Source organism: Oncorhynchus keta, chromosome 28 (genome assembly GCF_023373465.1).
Source record: "Oncorhynchus keta strain PuntledgeMale-10-30-2019 chromosome 28, Oket_V2, whole genome shotgun sequence".
Lineage (NCBI taxonomy): Eukaryota > Metazoa > Chordata > Actinopteri > Salmoniformes > Salmonidae > Oncorhynchus > Oncorhynchus keta.
Window position 1 is genome coordinate 39,170,921 of NC_068448.1, and position 19,909 is coordinate 39,190,829.

General features: G+C 42.3%; 1 protein-coding gene across 1 annotated transcript; it reads left to right on the forward strand.

Annotated features, from left to right (window-relative positions):
• Nucleotides 1–6,710: 6,710 nt before the first annotated feature.
• On the forward strand, nucleotides 6,711–15,033 carry LOC118361298 (microtubule-associated protein RP/EB family member 1-like). The gene is made up of 7 exons (XM_035741126.2): nucleotides 6,711–7,185; nucleotides 7,882–8,005; nucleotides 8,207–8,352; nucleotides 11,478–11,670; nucleotides 11,952–12,061; nucleotides 12,190–12,342; nucleotides 12,778–15,033. The coding sequence occupies exons 2-7, from the start codon at nucleotides 7,885–7,887 to the stop codon at nucleotides 12,826–12,828; spliced, it is 774 nt and encodes a 257-aa protein (XP_035597019.1). The 5' UTR covers nucleotides 6,711–7,185; nucleotides 7,882–7,884; the 3' UTR covers nucleotides 12,829–15,033.
• Nucleotides 15,034–19,909: the final 4,876 nt, after the last annotated feature.

Genomic DNA, 19,909 nt, shown 5'->3' on the forward strand with positions numbered 1-19,909 from the left:
TAACACCATCTGCTCTGAAATTCGCTCACAATACATCATTTTTTTAAAAACAACACTATTTCGAAACTGTAGCCTATAACTCAAGAAGATCTAAATGCATATCCCATGTCACTGGTTTGAGATCAAATGGACGGGCATGCAGATGCTACATGGACGATTCACCGGGAAAACTTGAAGAATTGTCATTCTCGATTGACAGTGAGAAATGCACAAGGGTGGGGGGTTGTCTATGAGTCGAGCAGACTGCAGATGTGCAGAAGCTTCAGGACATTTAGCTGTTGGGAGAAAAGGTCCAGAAAAGGCGGATCTGCAGCCTCGTCCTTGTATTAAATAATAGTATTGTGTTGGAAGTCCGGCTCATTCATTGTTTTGTTCACTGATGAATCACTCACTACTTCATTTTCTATCTTCCAAAGCTTTCTGCATGTGCTGTATGAATGACGATGTAGAGATTGTCCAGCCACTATTTGAAGGAAGACTTTGCCTTTAATGCAAGGTAAAGCCAAACATATGTTCCTCGTACGGTTCCTTTCTACATTTTACCATGTAGTACTGGTCACAGAGGTTCCAAAAAACATATATGTTATACAAAATGTATCGTGTGTGTGTTGCCTCCAATTTTCAGATGTTCACGTCTACCGTAGTTGTGCAAATGTTCTCAATCTTTTTATGGGAAGTTATAACGCTTAGTTACTACTCTTCCCTAAAGGATAATTTCACTGAGACTCAGTGAAGGCTACCAGTGTGTTGTGCTGGCCGGGAGGTCAGCAGTCTTTGCTACTTACTCTCTCACTCCAATGGAAGCTAGTGGTAGGAGGGACCGTCCTCCCCATTTCTCCCTCCACCAGCCTCCAATGCTCCCTATGCCATTATCTACTCTGAACCTTCCAGACATGGGTCATGTCCGAACATGTTTCTTCTCCACAGCTCCTACTGTTTGGACTGCTTAAACATCTTGGTTGGTCCAGGTACCTTCGACTCTCTGAAGGAGGTGGATCCATGGATCTGCTACCTGTGCCGACCACACCATGCACGGTGCCCTGGAACCCCGTCTGGACTGGAGCATCCATGTCCAGGAGTTTTTTGCAAATGATAGTGCCTTTCAGTTTGTGAGTGGCCCCTTAATCCATATTTTCTTGTAGCACAACCTTAGCGTGGAATGCTCTCTGTTTTGATTTGTCGTATTAGTAATATTAATTTACAATCTGGTACTGCTGTTATTGGTCAATAACCGAATGAGAGAGTTTGAACTTTGCTCTCTCTAGGAGCTCCACCAGGTATGCCCGTCCATCCCTGACAACCTGCGTCGACCAATCAAGGTTCACTCACTGTTTGATGGGACTGGCACAGGTTAGCTGCCGTGCCAGAATTCCTCTATTCTGATGGGGGGGGTGAATAGTTATGCACGTTCAAGTTTTCTGTCTTTTTGTCTTATTTCTTTTTTGCTTCACAATAAAAAATATTTTTCATCTTCAAAGTGGTAGGCATGTTGTGTAAATCAAATGATACACACCCCTCAAAAAATATATTTTAATTCCAGGGTGTAAGGCAACAAAATAGGAAAAATGCCAAGGGGGTGAATACTTTCGCAAGCCACTGTATTCTAAACCTCTTTCATTGGAACCTGTAGCTGTCTGTTTCCAAGCATTTCCTGGTGTCTTACGTTCTTGTTTTCCTTTGTTTCGTTTGTATTCTATTGCACAGTTCAGAAAAGTGAGGACAATCCCCACCAACTCGAACTCTCTCAAGCAGAACAAAGATGTGGGCAAGCTCCCAGGAACCGAGAAAGGCGTGGATGACAACATGTGGATCACAGTGCTGGAGAAGGAGGCATTTTGAAATTTAGCATTTAATTTATTCTCACATTTATTTCTTGAAATTCAGTTGAAATGAAAGGTCAACTGCCCCTTAGAACCAACTTCTCTGGTTTTGAACGGCCTATGTTGCATCGATATGAGTCAGAAACATTAATTCTACACTCTGACTTTTTTTTCTCCAAAAGGGTTCATCGGCTGTCCCCATAGGAGAACCCTTTTTGGTTCCATGTAGACCCCTCTGTGAAATGGGTTCTACCTGAAGCCAAAATAGGTTCTTCAAAAGAGTTATCTTATTGGGACAGCTGAAGAACACTTAAGATCTAGAGTGTAGTGTCAAAATTGACTACAAAGTGTAAATAGGATCATTTTGGTCATGAAGTTTTGTCCAAAGCAGAGTTTTGTAAATGAGTTAGTCACGATTTACTGGAGGTTGGTTATGGATTATGAATATGGCCACTTGCCCAGTGCCCACTAACACCGGAGAAGCATCTGTGCTGTGTGCACTCTATCCAATCAGAGCAACCAAAACCTCCAGACAGTGAGACAAAACCTGCACATTACACAGAGCCTAAGACTTGCTTACATAAGACAACACGTCGCCAACGTTATGTTGAAATAACCCTTGGCCCTAAGCCCTTTATGGAGTGGCCATTTGCTGATATGTTTGATCGTGTCAATCACTCCAGTCTGCCACTTCATTGGGCAAAATTAGAATTGAGATGATCAAACGGCCACTTTTATCCCAACTGCAACGTGTCAATATTGCAAAACACATTCGTGAGCATCTTATGTGCCCCACAACCTGTTTTGTAACATGATTCCTTGTGAAACACTGCTAGACAGACACATACTCTGTTGATAGGTTGTAAAAAACAAAATGGCACTGCAGCACACACGTCACCATTCGCCAGTGACTTGATAAGCTAATTGTGGCCTGGCTGCTCGATGTGCCTGCTAGCTACTACTTGTAAGCATCATTGACAAACACAGAGTTGGATCTTAGCTAGCGAGCAAGTGATATTGGGCACTGATAAACAGCTTATACTTTATTTACGATAGTTTGACAGCTTGCAGATGACGACGCTGTAGATATGATATTGTTCTCAGAAATCAGTCCTGAGCACGCAGATAGACTTTCCTGACTCGATAGGCTGCATGCAGAGCACTGACAAGTTTTTCATGCACATGTTTTTACCTGAGAAATACTACACCAAAAACCTTAGCTAGAATTGCATGACTAACACCTCTTCTGCAAAAACATTGAAATTAATGAGAGATTTCTTGATTGATATTTTGAGGAAGTGACTATTTTGAGGAAGTGGCTATGTTGTTGCTTGCTACGGTGACAAAGAACAAGGTACAATATGTGAACATAACACACCCACATCAAACCTCACCCTAAGACAACTCTTGTTTGGCTTCAGTCATGGACGAGGCCTAATTAGGAAGTGCAGTCACTCTTGAACAATTTTCTCTTCTCTTCTGCCTGTCACTTCAAGGATCTTCGGCTTCCTCAAGCACATCAGCAACAGAGGTGGGGGAGAGGTCAATGGCTGGCCCTTTGTGGTGTAATCCCTTGGAGTGACAGTTGGGTTCAGCAAGGATGCTTAAACTTGAAATACATTAGACAACGACAAAAATCTTGACATTTTGGGAGTACTCCTATTATGGGAATTGTCTGCATAAACTTGTCATCCTGAAGTCTGTGACCGGTGTGCTCACATTACACGAGTTTACTCACATTGCAACCTGCCTAGACCCCTCCCTGTCCCACGATTTCCAGATGTGTCGTATCGACCGTGGTTTTAAGAATTGTCATCATTGCCCATTCTTCTCTGTGGCTGTAGCCGAGCAACGAAGACCAAGTTGCAGAAGTCGCATTGTAGCACACCGCTCACCATACAAAATACGACAAAAATATCTGTCCTGTCAAAAAAAATATTTGGACCTAAGATGCAGATCAGGAGAGCGCCAGACACATAATTGCATGTCTTTCACACACTCACATTATGCGACCTACGACGACTATATGATATACCTGCTACTCCAGAAATTTGTTGTGGATCCCAAACTTTAAAATGGTCTGAAGGTACCTGAAAATAGATGTGCAGCGACGCTTCCCATCCAGCCTGACAGAGCTTGAGAGGATCTGCAGAGAAGAATGGGAGAAACTCCCCAAATACAGGTGTCATGCTTGTAGTGTCATACCCAAGAAGACTCAAGAATGTAATCGCTGTAAGGGTCTGAATACTTATGTAAATGTGATAATTATGTTTTGTATTTTTTTTATAAATTTGAAAAATATCTGAAAAACTGCTTTTGCTTTGTCATTATGGGGTAGTGGGTGTAGATTGATGGGGGGAGAAAACAATTGAATACATTTTAGAATAAGGCTGTAACGTAACAAAATGTGGAAAAAGTCAAGGGGTCTGAATACTTTCCGAATGCACTGTATATCTTTGTAAATAGAACTGCAATTGTTATTGTATTATAATAACGTAAATAATTTGGACAACTGTTGAGTGTTTTTAAATGGTTCCTTGATTGTGTGAAAGAAGGATTTTGACAGAATCATGTGTAATTCACAAAATCTATGCTATGTCGTTAAACTATATGTCCTATTTTGTTAATTGAAATGATGAATACAAATATTTGTATTTATTTTTTATGCCATGGCTTTATTTTATGGTAACATAAATCAATTGCATTGGGTGATTCCACAAATGGCAACTTTGTGATATAAATGTAATATTCCAAATATATTCTTATAATAATTCATATATACTGAAGAAGAATATAAACGCAACATGAAACAATTTAAAAGATTTTACTGAGTTACAGTTCATATAAGGAAGTCAGTTCATTTTAATTAATTAATTAGGCCCTAATCTATGGATTTCACATGACTAGGAATACAGATATGCATCTGTTGGTCACAGATACCTTTAAAAAGAGGGTAGGGGTGTGGATCAGAAAACCAGTCAGTATCTGGTGCGACCACCATTTGCCTCATGCAGCGCGACACATCTCCTTCACATAGAGTTGATCGTGGCTTGTGGCCAGTGGAATGTTGTCACTTTCCTCTTCAATGGCTGTGCTGGATATTGGCATGAACTGGAACACGCCGTCATACAGATTGATCCAGAGCATCCCAAACATGCTCAATGGGTGACATAGTATTCAGGCCTTGGAAGAAATGGGACATATTCAGCTTTCAGGAATTATGTACTGATGCCTACGTCCATTATCATGCAGAAACATGAGGTGACGGCGGCGGATGTTTGACATTGGGCCTCAGGATCTCATCATGATATCTCTGTGCATTCAAATTGCCATCGATAAAATGAAATTGTGTTTGTTGTCCATAGCTTATGCCTGCCCATACCGTAACGCCACCATGGGGCACTCTGTTCACAACGTTGGCATCAGCAAACCGCTCACCCACACGACGCCATACACGTGATCTGCAGTTGAGGCCTGTTAGACGTTCTGCCAAATTCTCTAAAATGATGGCTTATGGTCGAAAAATGAACATTAAATTCTCTAGCAACAGCTCTGACATTACTGCAGGCAGCATGCCAATTGCACACACCCTCACAACTTGAGACATCTGTGACTGTGTTTTATGACAAAATTGCACATTATAGTTGCCTTTTATTGTCCCCAGTACAAGGTGCACCTGTGTAATGATCATGCTGTTTAAACAGCTTCTTGATATGCCAACATTTTAGAGAAATAAGCTTTTTGTGAGTAAAGATCATTTCTGGGATATTTTATTTCAGCTCATGAAATATGGGACCAACACTTTACATGTTGCATTTATATTTTTAAAAGATAAACTACTATACTTGCCCACAAGATCTTCGGGTAAAATATTCACATTTGAGCCAGGCCTACCACAAAGCAGCGAGCCGTGCAGCACTGGGAACAACCACTGTTCTTTTATCATAATGAGCTCCAAATGGAATGTCTTCATTGGAAATGCCCCAATGTCCATGTAGATGATTATCTCATTTGTGTGTTTCTCTTGCTCTTCTCTCTCTCGTTTTGTGCATGCGTGCATATATTGCATTGTGAGTGTGTAGGGTCATGTCTCGTGAAAAGAGGCCATTCAGATGAAATGTCCCTTTCATAGCACAAAGGAGCCTTTGGTGACTACTTTTACAACCAAATAGGAGAATAAAGGGTTGAAAGGGATGAAGTCACAGTGATAGTACATTTGAGAAACAACTTAAGCAGTTCAAGGTTTGGAGGGAAGCATGCATGCCTTTCCCAACATAAAGTAGAATTAGACCACTGTCAAACTCTGTGCCACCGGTGTAAAGTGTAAAGAAATGATGTAAAGTAAGCGTTTCAAATCATATTTGTCACATACTTCATAAACAACAGGTGTAGACTAACAGTGAAATACTTACTCACAGGCACTAACCAACAAATCAGAGAGAAAAATAACAAATAATATCATGAGGAATAAATGACACAATGAGTAATGATAACTTGGCTATACACAGGGTACCAGTGCTGAGTTGATGTACAGGGGTATGAGGTAATTGAGGTAGATATGTACATATAGGTAAGGATAAAGTGACTAGGTAACAGGGTAAATAATAAGCAGTAGCAGCAACATATGAGTCAAAATAGTTAGTGCAAGGGGGGCGGGGGTTGGGGTCAATGCAAATAGTCCAGGTAGCTATTTGGTTAACTATTTAGCAGTTTTGTGGCTTGGGGTTAGAAGCTGTTCAGTGTCCTGTTGGTTCGAGACTTGGTTTCTGCTTGCCATGCAGATCGGTAGGAGGGAGAACAGTCTATAACATGGGTGGCTGGAGGCTTTGAGAATCTTTAGGGCCTTCCTCTGACACAGCCTGTTATAGAGGTCCTGGATGCCAGTGTTTCAAATTAGTATGTTGCCTGTAGTAATAATAATGTATAAAGGTTGGTTGATACAGAAAGCGTTAGTCTAGCCCAGCGTTGTAGCTGTGTAGTGCTAGGGCAAAAAAATAAAAACGTGCACCGAGTTTGTGAAACCCTGTTCTTGCTCAATGACTGTAGGTCTAGCCTCGCCCAAGCTGCTCCGCTCAGTGCTATTTAGAATCCTTGGGACGTCCCTACCATTTTAAATGTCTACTTCGATGTGGTAAGGACGTCCCAAGGATTCCAGATAGCACCGACCAAGCTGCTCCCCATCTCTACGCACGCAGTCGCGCTGAAAGGAATCAACCCGCTGTCGCCGGCATTATTGAACTCAGAACTGGCTACCAGGAGAAGAAAAGAGTAGCAAACATTGACGTCTGTATTTATATGAGAAACAGTTTACGTTGAATTAATATATTTGCAACACCTAGAGTTCTGAAAGCCATTCCAAAACAAGGTAAGTATTTTTGTTTGCCATTTTGCATTTAGCTAGCTAGCTGTATAGTTGATGCCTAGGCGGGGAGGCTTGAATGCGTCTGTCGTTGGAAGTCTAGCTGTAGCACGCTAGCCTTCTGAGTTGGGCAGGGGACATGTTGGTAGCTAGCCATCCAGTATAAGTCATCTGACAGTTGTCTAACTAGCTAACGTTAGTTTACTCACCAGTTAGCTAACTATTTAAATATAACTAGCTAGCATGTCTAATATTCAATCGTCCGCTAAGTTGATACAGTAACGTTTGCTAGTTCAAAAGCTATGTAGTAACTTAGCTACCTTGCTAGCTATTTAGCTCATACTAGCAGGCTTGCTGGTGGTGTTATAACTAGCTAGTAAGCTACTGCTGGCTCTGATTACCTTGGTGTTAGCTGGCTAGCTGACTACTGTTGTTAGCCTTTTCAGGCCCACCCTACCTAGCTAACTAACGGTATCTGGCATGCAAGACAGGTCAGAAACGGTACAATCTCTAGCTAGTAGTACTGATTTTATCAGGCAAAACTGAAATGATCGTTTCTCCTCATTTCAGGAATGGTCCCCCACTGAACCAGTGCTAGGTGTCACCTGTTGTGCCGCTGACATGATTACTAGCTAGTAACTTTGCTTTGTGCTTTTTCTAACGTGACACTTGAAAACAAATCTCTCCATTGTGCTTCAACAGAAAATGGCTGTGAACGTTTACTCAACCTCAGTGTGCAGTGACAATTTGAGTCGTCATGACATGCTTGCATGGATTAATGAATCGTTACAGATCAACCTTACCAAGATAGAGCTGTTATGTTCAGGTGAGTGGATGGGTATGGATGGCACAAATGCATTTGTTCTTGCATTACATCATACGGCAGATATTGCTTATACTTGAGTAAATGAAAGTAAATCCTATAATTGATGTAGCCTAAAGGTTTAGCCTAATTTCCTTTTGTGTGATCAAAGAGGAATAGTTCAGTAGGATTTGTGATGACCCCTGGTGTGTCTGTCTTCTAAAGGTGCGGCCTACTGCCAGTTCATGGACATGCTTTTTCCCGGCTGTGTGCCTTTGAAGAAAGTCAAATTTGCTGCAAAACTAGAGCACGAATTCATTCACAACTACAAGATCTTGCAAGCTGGCTTCAAAAGAATGGGTGTTGACAAAGTAAGTAGGCTATTCTATTTTCCCTCTCAGCATAGCCTAGGCTGTAGAGCAGTGGTATTCAAACTTTTTCAGCGGGTACTCCATTTTCTTCCCCAGCAGAATTTAATGGGGAACCAATTTGTCCCCAATAATTTCTCTAAAACCACACCCAAAATCTAATAATACAACCATAAAATATATACATTTTGATTTTTACATCAACAAATAACCTTCAAATCGTTGCATTTTAATCTCTTATCAAAAGGAAAATAAACTAATTTCCTCAGTAAAATTTGTTTTTTGTTGTCCCATACAATAGTCTTGTTCTCTTAGTTTAAAAATAATAACTTTGGTGACCCCACTGCAGTTCCCCCGTAACTGTGACTTTGAATGCCACTTCTCTAGACCACATCCAGTGATGTACCTATTTGCCAGGCTACGTATATTTGTTTTTTCATCTGTTGAACCAGTTGCTTTTGAAGCATATGTATCTATTAATCCTTTTGCTTCCTGTCTTTACCATGTGTTGTCTTGCAATATATTAACCATTTCAATATCACCACCAAGTGCGTACAGGAATTCATACAACCGAAAGACATGGCCTACTTGTCTCTTAGATGTTCTCTAAACCTAATATCCTAATCTTTGGCTTCTCATTTGGATTTAGACATCTGAGTTGCCCATAGTGTGTGTGTGTAACCATTACGGCGATTCTGTTGAAAAACGTTTTGCACAAACCATTTACTCCAAACGGAAAATGCAAACGAGTTTCTATTGGAGAAATTCGGGTAGGTCCCGCCCCGTTTTTTTCCTGTTTGCTTCCGTTTTGTTTTTTAAACTGTACAGTTCCCTGCTTTATACTTCTCTGGCACTGCTTGCTAATTGTTTCCTGCTGAGCTAGCATGGCCTCTGTCTACTGTGGCTCACTGATATTTACTTTCCTGTGCCAGAAGAGAGGGGACTGTTGGCATCCTATACAGACTCCTCTCTGTTAGTTAGTCGTTAGTTCTCAGCCAGTAGTTGGATGGTGTATTTGTTGGCTTCTGCTACTGCACAATCGAGTGTGTGAGATGGAGAGCAAAAAATTGAGTCTGGATTTTCTCCCTTCAAGTGTCATGACGAAGTCCCTCAAATCAAATTTTATTTGTCACATGCAGAGGTTAATGAAATGCTTCTGTTCCGACAGTGCAGTAATATTTAACAATTCCCCAACATCTACCTAATACACACAAATCTAAAGGGGTGAATGAGAATATGTACATGTAAGTATATGTATGAGAGATGGCCGAGCTGCATAGACAAGGTACAGTAGATGGTATGAAACACAGTATATACATGTGATATGAGTAATGTAAGATATGTAAACATTATTAGAGTGGCATTATTTAAAGTGCATTGTATAAAGTGACTATCCATTTATTAAGTTAAAATGGCCAGTGATTGGGTCTTAATTTAGGCAACAGCCTCTCTGAGTTAGTGATTGCTGTTTAGCAGTCTGATGACCTTGAGATAGAAGCTGTTTTTCGATCTCTCGTTCCCATCTTTGATGCACCTGTACTGACCTCGCCTTCTGGTTGATAACGGTATGAAACGGCAGTGGCTCGGGTGGTTGATGTCCTTGATGATCTTTTTGGCCTTCCTGTGACATCGGGTGTTGTCAGCGTCATGGAGGGCAGGTAGTTTGCCCCCGGTGATGTGTTGTGCAGACAGCACCACCCTCTGGAGAGCCTTGCGGTTGAGGGAGGTGCAGGTGCCGTACCAAGCTGTGATACAGCCTGACAGGATGCTCTCGATTGTGCATTTGTAAAGGTTTGTCAGGGTTTTGGGTGACAAGACAAATTTCTTCAGCCTCCTGTGGTTGAAGAGGCCCTATTGTGCCTTCACCACACTGTCTGTGTGTGGATTATTTCAGTTGGTGACGTGTACGCCCAGGAACATAACTTTCCACCTTCTCCACTGCTGTCCCTTTGATGTCAATAGGGAGATGCTCCCTCTGCTGTTTCCTGAAGTCCACGATCATCTCCTTTGTTGTGTTGACATTGAGTGAATGGTTGTTTTCCTGAAACCACACACTGAGTGCCCTCACGTCCTCCCTGTAGGCTGTCTGGTCATTGTTGGTGTTAAGGCCCACGACTGTTGTGTCGTCTGCAAACTTGATGTTTGAGTTGACCACGCAGTCGTGGGTGAACAGGGAGTATAGGAGGGGGCTGAGCACGCACCCTTGTAGGGCCCCAGTTTTGAGGGTCAGCGAAGGGGAGATTGTTTGTTATCTTCACCACTTGGGGGCAGCCTGTCAAAGTCCAGGATCCAATTGCACAGGGTGGGGTTGAGACCCAGGGCCTCCCGCTTGATGAGGAGCATGGAGGGTACTATGGTGTTGAATGCTGAGCTGTAGTCAATGGACAGCATTCTTACATAGGTATTCCTTTTGTCCAGATGGGATAGGGGAGTGTAATGGCGATTGCATCATCTGTGGACCTATTGGGGCGGTAAACAAATTGAAGTGAGTCTAGGGTGGCCAGTTAGGTGGAGTTCTTGAAGCATGTGGGGACAACAGACTGGGATAGGAATTGGTTGAATATGTCCGTAAACACACCATCCAGCTGGTCTGCACATGCTCTCAGGATGTCGCTAGGGATGCCGTCTGGGCCAGCAACCTTGCGACGGTTAACAAGTTTAAATGTTTTACTCATGTCAGCCATGTCGAAGGAGAGGGGGAGGTTGCAGTTCTTGTTAGCGGGCTGCGACGGTGGCACGGTATTATCCTCAAAGCGGGCAAATAAGGTGTTTAGTTTGTCTGGAAGCGTGACGTTGGTCTCCGTGACGTGGCTGGATTTCTTTTTGTAGTGTGTGCGATTTCCTGTAGATCCTGCCACTTACGTCTGGTGTCTGAGCCGTTGAATTCCCTGAACTGCCATTTTGCTTGTTTGATTGCCAGTACAGGGACAAGGTGGAGTCGCAATTCAACGGCTCAGACGATCCTCCTAGTCTGTGTTCTATCCATATTCATTCAGCATTTAACGGTAGTTACCTCTGCAATGCATGTTTAGGCTAAATCAACTGTCTGGCATTGCCATCCACTAGTGTTTATCTAACCCATTTTTGTGGTGTTGAATCCACTAACATGGTTATTTGTTCCTCTCTAGATCATCCCTGTTGACAAGTTGATAAAAGGCAAGTTCCAGGACAACTTTGAGTATGTGCAGTGGTTCAAGAAGTTCTTTGATGCCAACTACGATGGGAAGGAGTACGACCCTGTGGAGGCTCGCCAGGGCCAAGACACCATGCCCAGCCCTGCCGTGTCTGCCCTCAACAAACCCAAGAAGATCCTCAATGCTGGTGAGTGGTGGCTCAGCCTGTGCCATGATTGTATTTTTATTTTTTTAGAAGGTTCCCCTAGATAATGTTCCAGGCAGGGCACAAAGGCCCCAAAAATCAACATCTTGAGACCTTTTGAACTAAAATTGTCAATCGAAAGCAACGAAAACCAAATTGTTTTGGGTTGGAGGGAGAATAGAAACGCTGAGAGAAACTGACTGCTGTAAGCAGTCGAGAGATGACTCTTTCCATATTGAAATCTACTGAGCTTGTCATTCTAATTAGTTGCTTGTTCCCCTCAGCACCCCAGCGGGCAGCAGTTGCCAAGGTAGCACCCAAAATGGCGCCCAGCTCGGCACGAAGACCAGGGGCTGGCGGAGGTGATGAGGAGCGGGCCGAACTCATCCAGGAAGTACTGTCATCCATCCTTCCATTCATGTGCCTTGACATGTATTAGAATAAACAATTGCTGTATTCACATATTGTTTGGCTGAAGTTGTAGCAAAAGTTAAGATATGCTTATTGCCCTTTCCCTCCCAGGTGAATATACTGAAGTCCACCATCCAGGACATGGAGAAGGAGCGGGACTTCTATTTTGGCAAACTGAGGAACATTGAGCTCATCTGCCAAGAGAAGGAAGGCGAGGGCGACCCCACACTGCAGAGGATTGTAGATATACTCTACGCCACAGACGTGAGTTTAGTAAACGTTTACACGCAGAGCCTCGTGGGTCAACTTTAGCTTTCTTAGATTTTAAGCCTGTGTTTTGGTTCAAGCAACTGCTGATGCCCTGTAAAATTCCATCCGTGGATTGGCATGTAATGTAGCTCAAGTGGAATGCTAAAGTACGATCATACAGCTTGGACAAACTGCTGTTTCCCTCCATCAGGCCGCGCATGATTGGTTCAGTCTGTTCGAAACTCATTCATCTGAGTCAAATAAATGTCAAAACACTGGTGCGCTTGATTTAGTGTGGTTTGCACTTTTGGCACTATTCCATCTGTGCCTCTACCAGGCAAATCAAACGCTGCGCGTTTAAGTGTTTTTTAAGAAGTATTTGACACATGTCAGGTTTAGATCAAAATGTGAGTGTTTCGACTCTCTTTATCCATCTGTTTGTGCTTTCAGGAGGGCTTCGTCATACCGGACGCTGAGTCAGAGGACCACGAGGAGTTCTAATGTTCAAGACTGGACCGTGCAACTTTTAATACTACCCCCCCCCCCCAGCCCCTTCAATCAGCTACAACAGCTCCCATCCTCACCCTGCGTAACACACCCTAAACATCCAGATCATGTTATTCATTGCTTGGTCTCTGAATAGACTATATCAACAACAACAACAAAAATTGTCTCTCAGATCAAGTGGAAATAAGTAGTGTGAAGTACCTCTGAAGCCCCTTCTTCGGGTCATCCTATTGGCCTGTGCCAGGGTCGGTCTTGGCATCATGTTGGAAGAAGGCGACTATTTTGGCTCTCTATTTGGGTCCAGAAGAGTGAACTGTCAGTCTAAGATTCTGCTTTTTTTCTTGGTATTTTCCCTAATTTTCTGTCTCTTCCGGGAATTGGAGTTAAACGTTTGTTGGCACCTGCACTCACTTTTGTACATTGTATTTTTCTTAGTTGACTTGTTTCCCAAATGATCAGTCTTTCCCACATGTATATTGTTTTATGGGTCTGAGAAAATGTACTAAGTTCCGAATCATTTCAATAGAGAAAGTGTTTTAGATGGGTTCAATGAAAGGTTAGTGTACTTATAGTGGAAGAATTGTTTTCTTCACTAACCACAACTCTCATATTTTCAATTTTTTTTTATTTGGTCTCATCCAGTTTGGAGATTAACCTGTTTTAAATAGTGCTATTCTTTATTCCAGGAAAGTGGATATTATTATTATCATTATTTTCTCAAAGATACAGGACAGCTCATAACATGACAATATTTAATGCTGAAGAAACATGTTAGAACTACAAGTTTACGGTGGAATACTTTGTGCGTGATTTATCTGTTTTGTTTGTCTCTTGGCTGTTGGAAGGCATGTGCACTGTGGATGCCAGAAACTCCCCTGGTCCCAAGTCCATCCCAAACTACCTGCTTTGGGTGTTTTGTCTTTTTTTTTTCCGATATATCATTTGTCAGTTGGCAGGGATGGAAGTTTTAACTTGATTTAGCCTCTCGTGTCTAATTCATCCTCTTAGGGAATGTGAAAGGTGAGTGACTTTGCTGTTTTTTTTTTCTTCTCATTTCTACTTACTCAACAAACAGAATACTCCTGGTTCTGTAGCATGTTTTAATACTCCAGTTGTGAGTTTGTTTTGATCATGTAGCAACTGCACCAGTGACAGGTTCTGAGGCCCAAAACGCTGATATGCAAATAGAACTGCCAGTCTGCGCTAGAAGATCAGATTATTTTTTTTGAATTGCATTATTCTTAATGAGTAAAAAAAAATAAAAAAAATAAAAAAAATTAATAACCTACATAGATGTGACTTTGATGTACTCTTTTCTTTTTTTGGCAGATGTTTGTAATACGATTTAAAGTATTGTAATTTAAGCTCTTATCAATTTTTTTTCTCTCTCTGCTGCTCTGAAATAAAGATGTGTAGAGAATCTGGCAGAAGCTTGGGTATTTTAAGCTATTATATAGACTTTCAGTCTTCCGGTTATACGAAAGCCAATGACATTTTTATACCGTTGATGGTTCCTTGATGTGTTATGAACCTATTGGTGTACTTAATCTAACTGGTGCCGCCCACCGTTGGAATGAAATACCTTCATAGAAATAACCTCTCCAATGATTAGCAATACATAACTGTTTAGTCCAAGGTATTGCCTCCTAGCAGGGCTCGTTAAATAATGTTTTAAATTGTACAACAATGCGACAATGGGAGCAGCAATAGGATCAATCGGTTGCGTTTAGCGAAGCATTATTCGCTTTTCATGATGGGGATTTTCTGATGCTGATTAGGTAATTGCCCATTTGGTTTGGAGTCCACATGGGAGCAGCACACATTTTAACATTGCAGGGTACTTCAGTTATCTGGCACTAAAACAGGCCCTTTGAATGTCATGCAAAATCCTTACTCATGCCTGGTATCATAATTATCATTTTCTGTTACGTTTGTCTGTTGCTTAATCAGGATCACAACCCTAATTCAATGTGTCAACCTTTTTGGCATAACCACTTCCGGAACGTATTGGGACATGAACGTGTGTATATTTAATACACAGAGATACTAATGGTGACGATCATCCTTTTCAGCAGATTCCATAGCGCTGAGCGATTTAGTGCTTTTCGAGGGTCGGTTCGATTAATAGAAAACGATCACGGATTTCGGTTTTGAGTATTTGGGTTGAATGCTGTAACAGAATAAAACAATTAAGTCCCATGATGGTAGTGACTGCTCATTACTGCTTACTGCTCACTTATAAACTGGTTATTTTGAGCCCTGACTGGTGATTGGCTGACAGCTGTGGTATATCAGACAGTATACCACGGGTATGACAAAACATTTATTTGTACTGCTCTAATTACGATGGTAACCAGTTTATAATAACAATAGGGCACCTCGGGCGTTTGTGGTATATGGTCAATATACCACAGCTAAGGGCTGTATCCAGGCACTCCACGATGCGTCTGCTTAAGAACAGCCCTCAGCCATTGGCCATATACCACAACCCCTCGTGCCTTATTGCTTAATTAACATTATATTACTTTCCTTTAATGAAATATCTCCGTTGTGTGTGTGTATATATTACATTGGTTTTATTTGATGACTTCATTTCATTCCAAGTCATTTCAGCTCTGCTGCATATGCTGTCTAAAAATCACTATTTTGTAGTTATTCCAAGTAAATAAGGCATACTTTGACCGCTGAATACCAACTATCAATCACTTGGAGCATGTCTTTTCAGGTAGAAATGCTGCGCTATATCCCTCACGATCGCGCATTCTAAAAGAAATAGACTGGATAAGTTTATGCGCAATGGATCATTTTCGTTGATTACCACGTTTATTATTTATAGAGAAACTGCAATGTGCACGTTGAGATCAAAGGAAGAAAAAAATGAACAAATGTAATTCAAATAATTGAACCGATGTCGGGCAATTAGTTGTTTAAAACGGAAAAATAACTGCAATTTTGGTTAATATCGCCACACTAAGATTTCAACAACTTTGAGTGATATAGTCTTTGAAAGTTTGAGAACTTCACATTCTCTTGTTTGAAACACATCTAGCTTGTGGTTTGATGACTAAACAAGTCTGATTGCTGATATTGAGGGGTTTTGACAAGACACATCTTGGAAACGCTAGCTTGTTCCAGGCTGACTCCAGGTGTTTTATTGCATCAACCAATGGTTGTGTGCCACGTCATTGTCTGCGCAGTCGGGCTTCAGTTTGCTATGTCATATGATGTGGTTTGCTGATATTAAACACCTATCCAGGCGTTCTGAGGTCTGGCATGCATCTAGAGTAGTCATCTTGGAACGCTTTTATTGTCTTTGTAAAAGTCAATTTTATATGCAAGTGGGACAACCCCTCAATGGCCTCTTCATCTAACCCTTTGCCAATCTTAACCTCTAACTTCGATCAACTTTCTGTTAGCCTTTTGATTCCCATTTTTTTTGTTGTTTATTTGGATATTTTCAATGATTAGAATAGAGTGGTTATCGGAAGGATGTTACTCACAGCACACACTGTAAGCAGCCCATATGTTTTGGGGGTGCAAAACATCAGTGGTGCTCATCAGATCTCCACTGTGACATTCTCACCAATCTGTGCTGACATTCTTGTACACTGTGGGCCTTATGCCACCTTTTTTGTTTTTTTTGCTTTCTCTCTCCTGCTCTTCGATGGGAAATTCATAATTTTTCTTAATTTGCTTCTTAAATCCTATTTGCTGAATCAAGTTTCTTACAAACAATAAAACAGTATTTCCATGTAAATGTTTTCTGTTGGCTGTTTCTTTTTATCCTGGGGCGGCAGGGTAGCCTAGTGGTTAGAGCAGGGTAGCCTAGTGGTTAGAGCAGGGTAGCCTAGTGGTTGGACTAGCAGCCGAAAGGTTGCAAGTTCGAATCCCTAAACTGACAATGTACAAATCTGTCGTTCTGCCCCTGATCAATGCAGTTAACTCACTGTTAACTAGGCTGTCATTGAAAATAAGGTCTTTGCTGTGAGTATTGTGTTGACAAAAAACATTCCTGGTTCAGAATGTGAAATTCCAAGCTTTCAGATTGGAATTCCACTGCTGTGGCATTGGCTTTTCTGGAATGCCAATAATTTTATGTGAAACTCCATTGTTGAAAACCTGGAGTTCACCTATACCCCTCTCTTATATTATCCTAAGGCCTCTCTTTTCTCCTCTCTTTCTCTCTCTCTCGCTCTCTCTTTCTCTCTCTCTCTGCCCACCTCTGTCTTTCTCTCCCTCTCTCAAAGGATTATATATGGATGAGTTTCTCGAGGCTATCAAGAAGATGATGGGTGATATTGACGATGAAGATGTGGGCCTCATCTTCATGAAGGTGGACACCAACTGTGACAGCGGTGTGGACTAAGTGGGTGTCTGTCTGGCCAAGCTGGTAGTTTTGAGGACCCTGGAAAAAGGCCGTTGTCTATTTTATTGCTCAGGGCAGGGGTTAATGGGTGGGTAATTAGAATTACGGGGATAAATAGAGTTTAAAATCCTTCTGTCCCCAGGCTTTTGACATGCTTGTGTGGGCGTGTCCCATAGAACGCCACTTGTGTCCCTCATAAGACAGTGAGCCCCCTCTGACTCAAACCCCCAGCCGCCACCCAGAATGATTATTTTATGAGCATCCCTACCCTGTTACTAGACAGAGGGCTAGACCAGGAGGTGTCTGTGTGCTGAGACATCGAGGAAGACTGTGGTGGGAATCTCCTATCTGAAAAGACTGAAGGACTACTCACACACACACACACACTGATACAGGCCAGACTTCTACTAGACTAGACTGGAATGTAATGTCCACAGGGACTTATTTGAATAATACATGATCCCATTGTTCCTGTTTCACATGGAATCATTTGAATGATTCATCATTCCTCACCCATGATTTTACTGTCTTCTATCTTATATGAATACATCCACAGGCATCTTGCTCATGAAACCCATGGATCATTAGACTCTTTGGAGAACCTCTATGCTCACAAGCAGGAAGCAACATTTATAACTCTCCACTTTCCCCCTAAATCCTTGATGACTGCATCCAACATGACACACTATTCTCGACCCTCTATATCACTCATGGGGAATAGGGTGCCGTTTCAGATTTGGCTTTGGACATAAAGTACATTTAGCTCATGATGTGAGCCTGCCTGTCTGCCTGTAGGGTCGTCCCTGTATTAGTGGTCGCTCACCTGGGTTCTATCCATTAGGGCACACCGTGGTCAAACGTTTTGCAATAGAAAACTAGTCCATCCCAGTTTTAGTCTGTGAATACAACCCTGGGTTAGGTGTATTGTCATGGTATGGTGCCGTCCCTTGGATCACTGGGGAGACCAGAGAACGATAGGATGCTACTGCTTTATGTGAGACAAAAGAGGCTCAGACATGGATGATTCCCATTGTGGTTGGCTATGACATGATGACTACTTCCCATTTATATGTATGTGGAGAGAGTGAAAGAGATTATTTGCATCTAACAATCCATTTCTAGTTTTACATGTCGATAATTCAAAGAGGCTGAGGATTTTGGCCGGGAATCTCCCAAGAACTCTAACTCCCACTTTTTACTTTGCATTCTGAAATGTATATTCTCTCGCTCTCTCTCTCTCTGTGGTGTTCCGCGCTCCTGTTTGTGTCTGGTGTGTGTATGCAGGCATATATTCCCCCGTCTGTCTGTGTCAGGGACTCATGTCTGTGGATGACACATCGCTGCTACTCTTCTTACTTACTGTGTAAATGGGAGTAGATTACTCTGTGGGTCGGCTCTTACCTGACGACTCATACTTAATTCCACTGTCGCTACATACATTCATCGTGGAGAAGTGACGTCAGTGGGCGTGGCGTTTGGCCGGAGCGACGTGGATGGGTAGCCAGACAATGTATGCCCCATGTGTCTAAGAAACCCTGCATGGTGAAAACTAATCAGATCACCAGCATTTAGGCCTCCTGGGTTCTATTTTCTGACTATAGGATACATGGATACAGGCACAGTCTATAAATATCAACACAGAATGGCTAAGATAATGCAATTGAATCATCGTGGAATAGGTCTTTAGAAATATTGCAGCTTGCCACATTTGCTCAGGTACGGATTTTGACCAACAAAAAAAATTCTGATTCCTAAATGTCCAACACATAATCCACACACAGGTTTTGTTCTGTGACTGATTTCTTGGTGGTCTGTGGGGTTTCTCTGTCTGGTTCTCTGCAGTGCCCACAGTGAGCCCATCGTCCGGCTGCAGTTCTACCCCTTCCAGACACCCCAGGCGGAGAGGAGCAGGGGTCAGGGCAGGGCCGTGCCCAAAACCCGCACCGAGCTGGGATGCTACCTGTCCATCTGCCGAGATGGCATCCTCAACTACTGGAGCGAGAGGTTCAAACTGACACGCGCGGCCAACATGTGTGTGTGTGTGTTAGCGCTTGTGTGTAAACACAAGAACACTTCACTTTTGGGGTTGGACTGAGTGAGGAGAGAGGAATTCAGCGCATTGCGTGGTAGGATGAAAATATTAGTCAATGCTGCGCTTCCATAGAGAAGAATGGATGGATGTCCCGTCACCACCTAGTCTATTCTAAAGTGGGCCACTATGACACCTGTCATGGCAATAAATCAGACGACGTAGTTTAGCTCCGCGGGGGACAGGGGGCGCCACACTTAGCAACTGCTTGAGTAGGGTGGGCCACTGTGGACGCAGTTGTCAGGCGGATTACCTCGCGTCTATCCATGGTCTCTCAGTTAACCTCTGTGCTTCTGTAAAGCCTGGCTGAGATTAGCAACATCTCATGTTGCAACATCTCTCAACCCTCTGAATCTTGTATTGGATGCCATCTCAGTAATGTGATCCAATCGGCATAAGCGCCAGCCAGGTGTCTATAAACAGCATGTAACGTATCATAATGTATCATAATTCCAAGCCCCTCCTTCCTAGCCATGTACAGTACCAGTCAAAAGTTCAGACACACCCACTCATTCAAGGGTTTTTCTTTATTTTTACTATTTTCTACATTGTAGTATAATAGTGAAGACATCAAAACTATGAAGTAACACATAGAATCATGCAGTAACCAATAAAGTGTT

Excerpts from the sequence above, each read along its gene's own strand:
- LOC118361298 (XM_035741126.2), top strand. The coding sequence starts at position 7,885 with ATGGCTGTGAACGTTTACTCAACCTCAGTGTGCAGTGACAATTTGAGT. Across the intron at positions 11,671-11,951 it reads CAAGAAGATCCTCAATGCTG|CACCCCAGCGGGCAGCAGTT; the intron begins GTGAGTGGTGGC and ends TGTTCCCCTCAG. Across the intron at positions 12,343-12,777 it reads ATATACTCTACGCCACAGAC|GAGGGCTTCGTCATACCGGA; the intron begins GTGAGTTTAGTA and ends TTGTGCTTTCAG.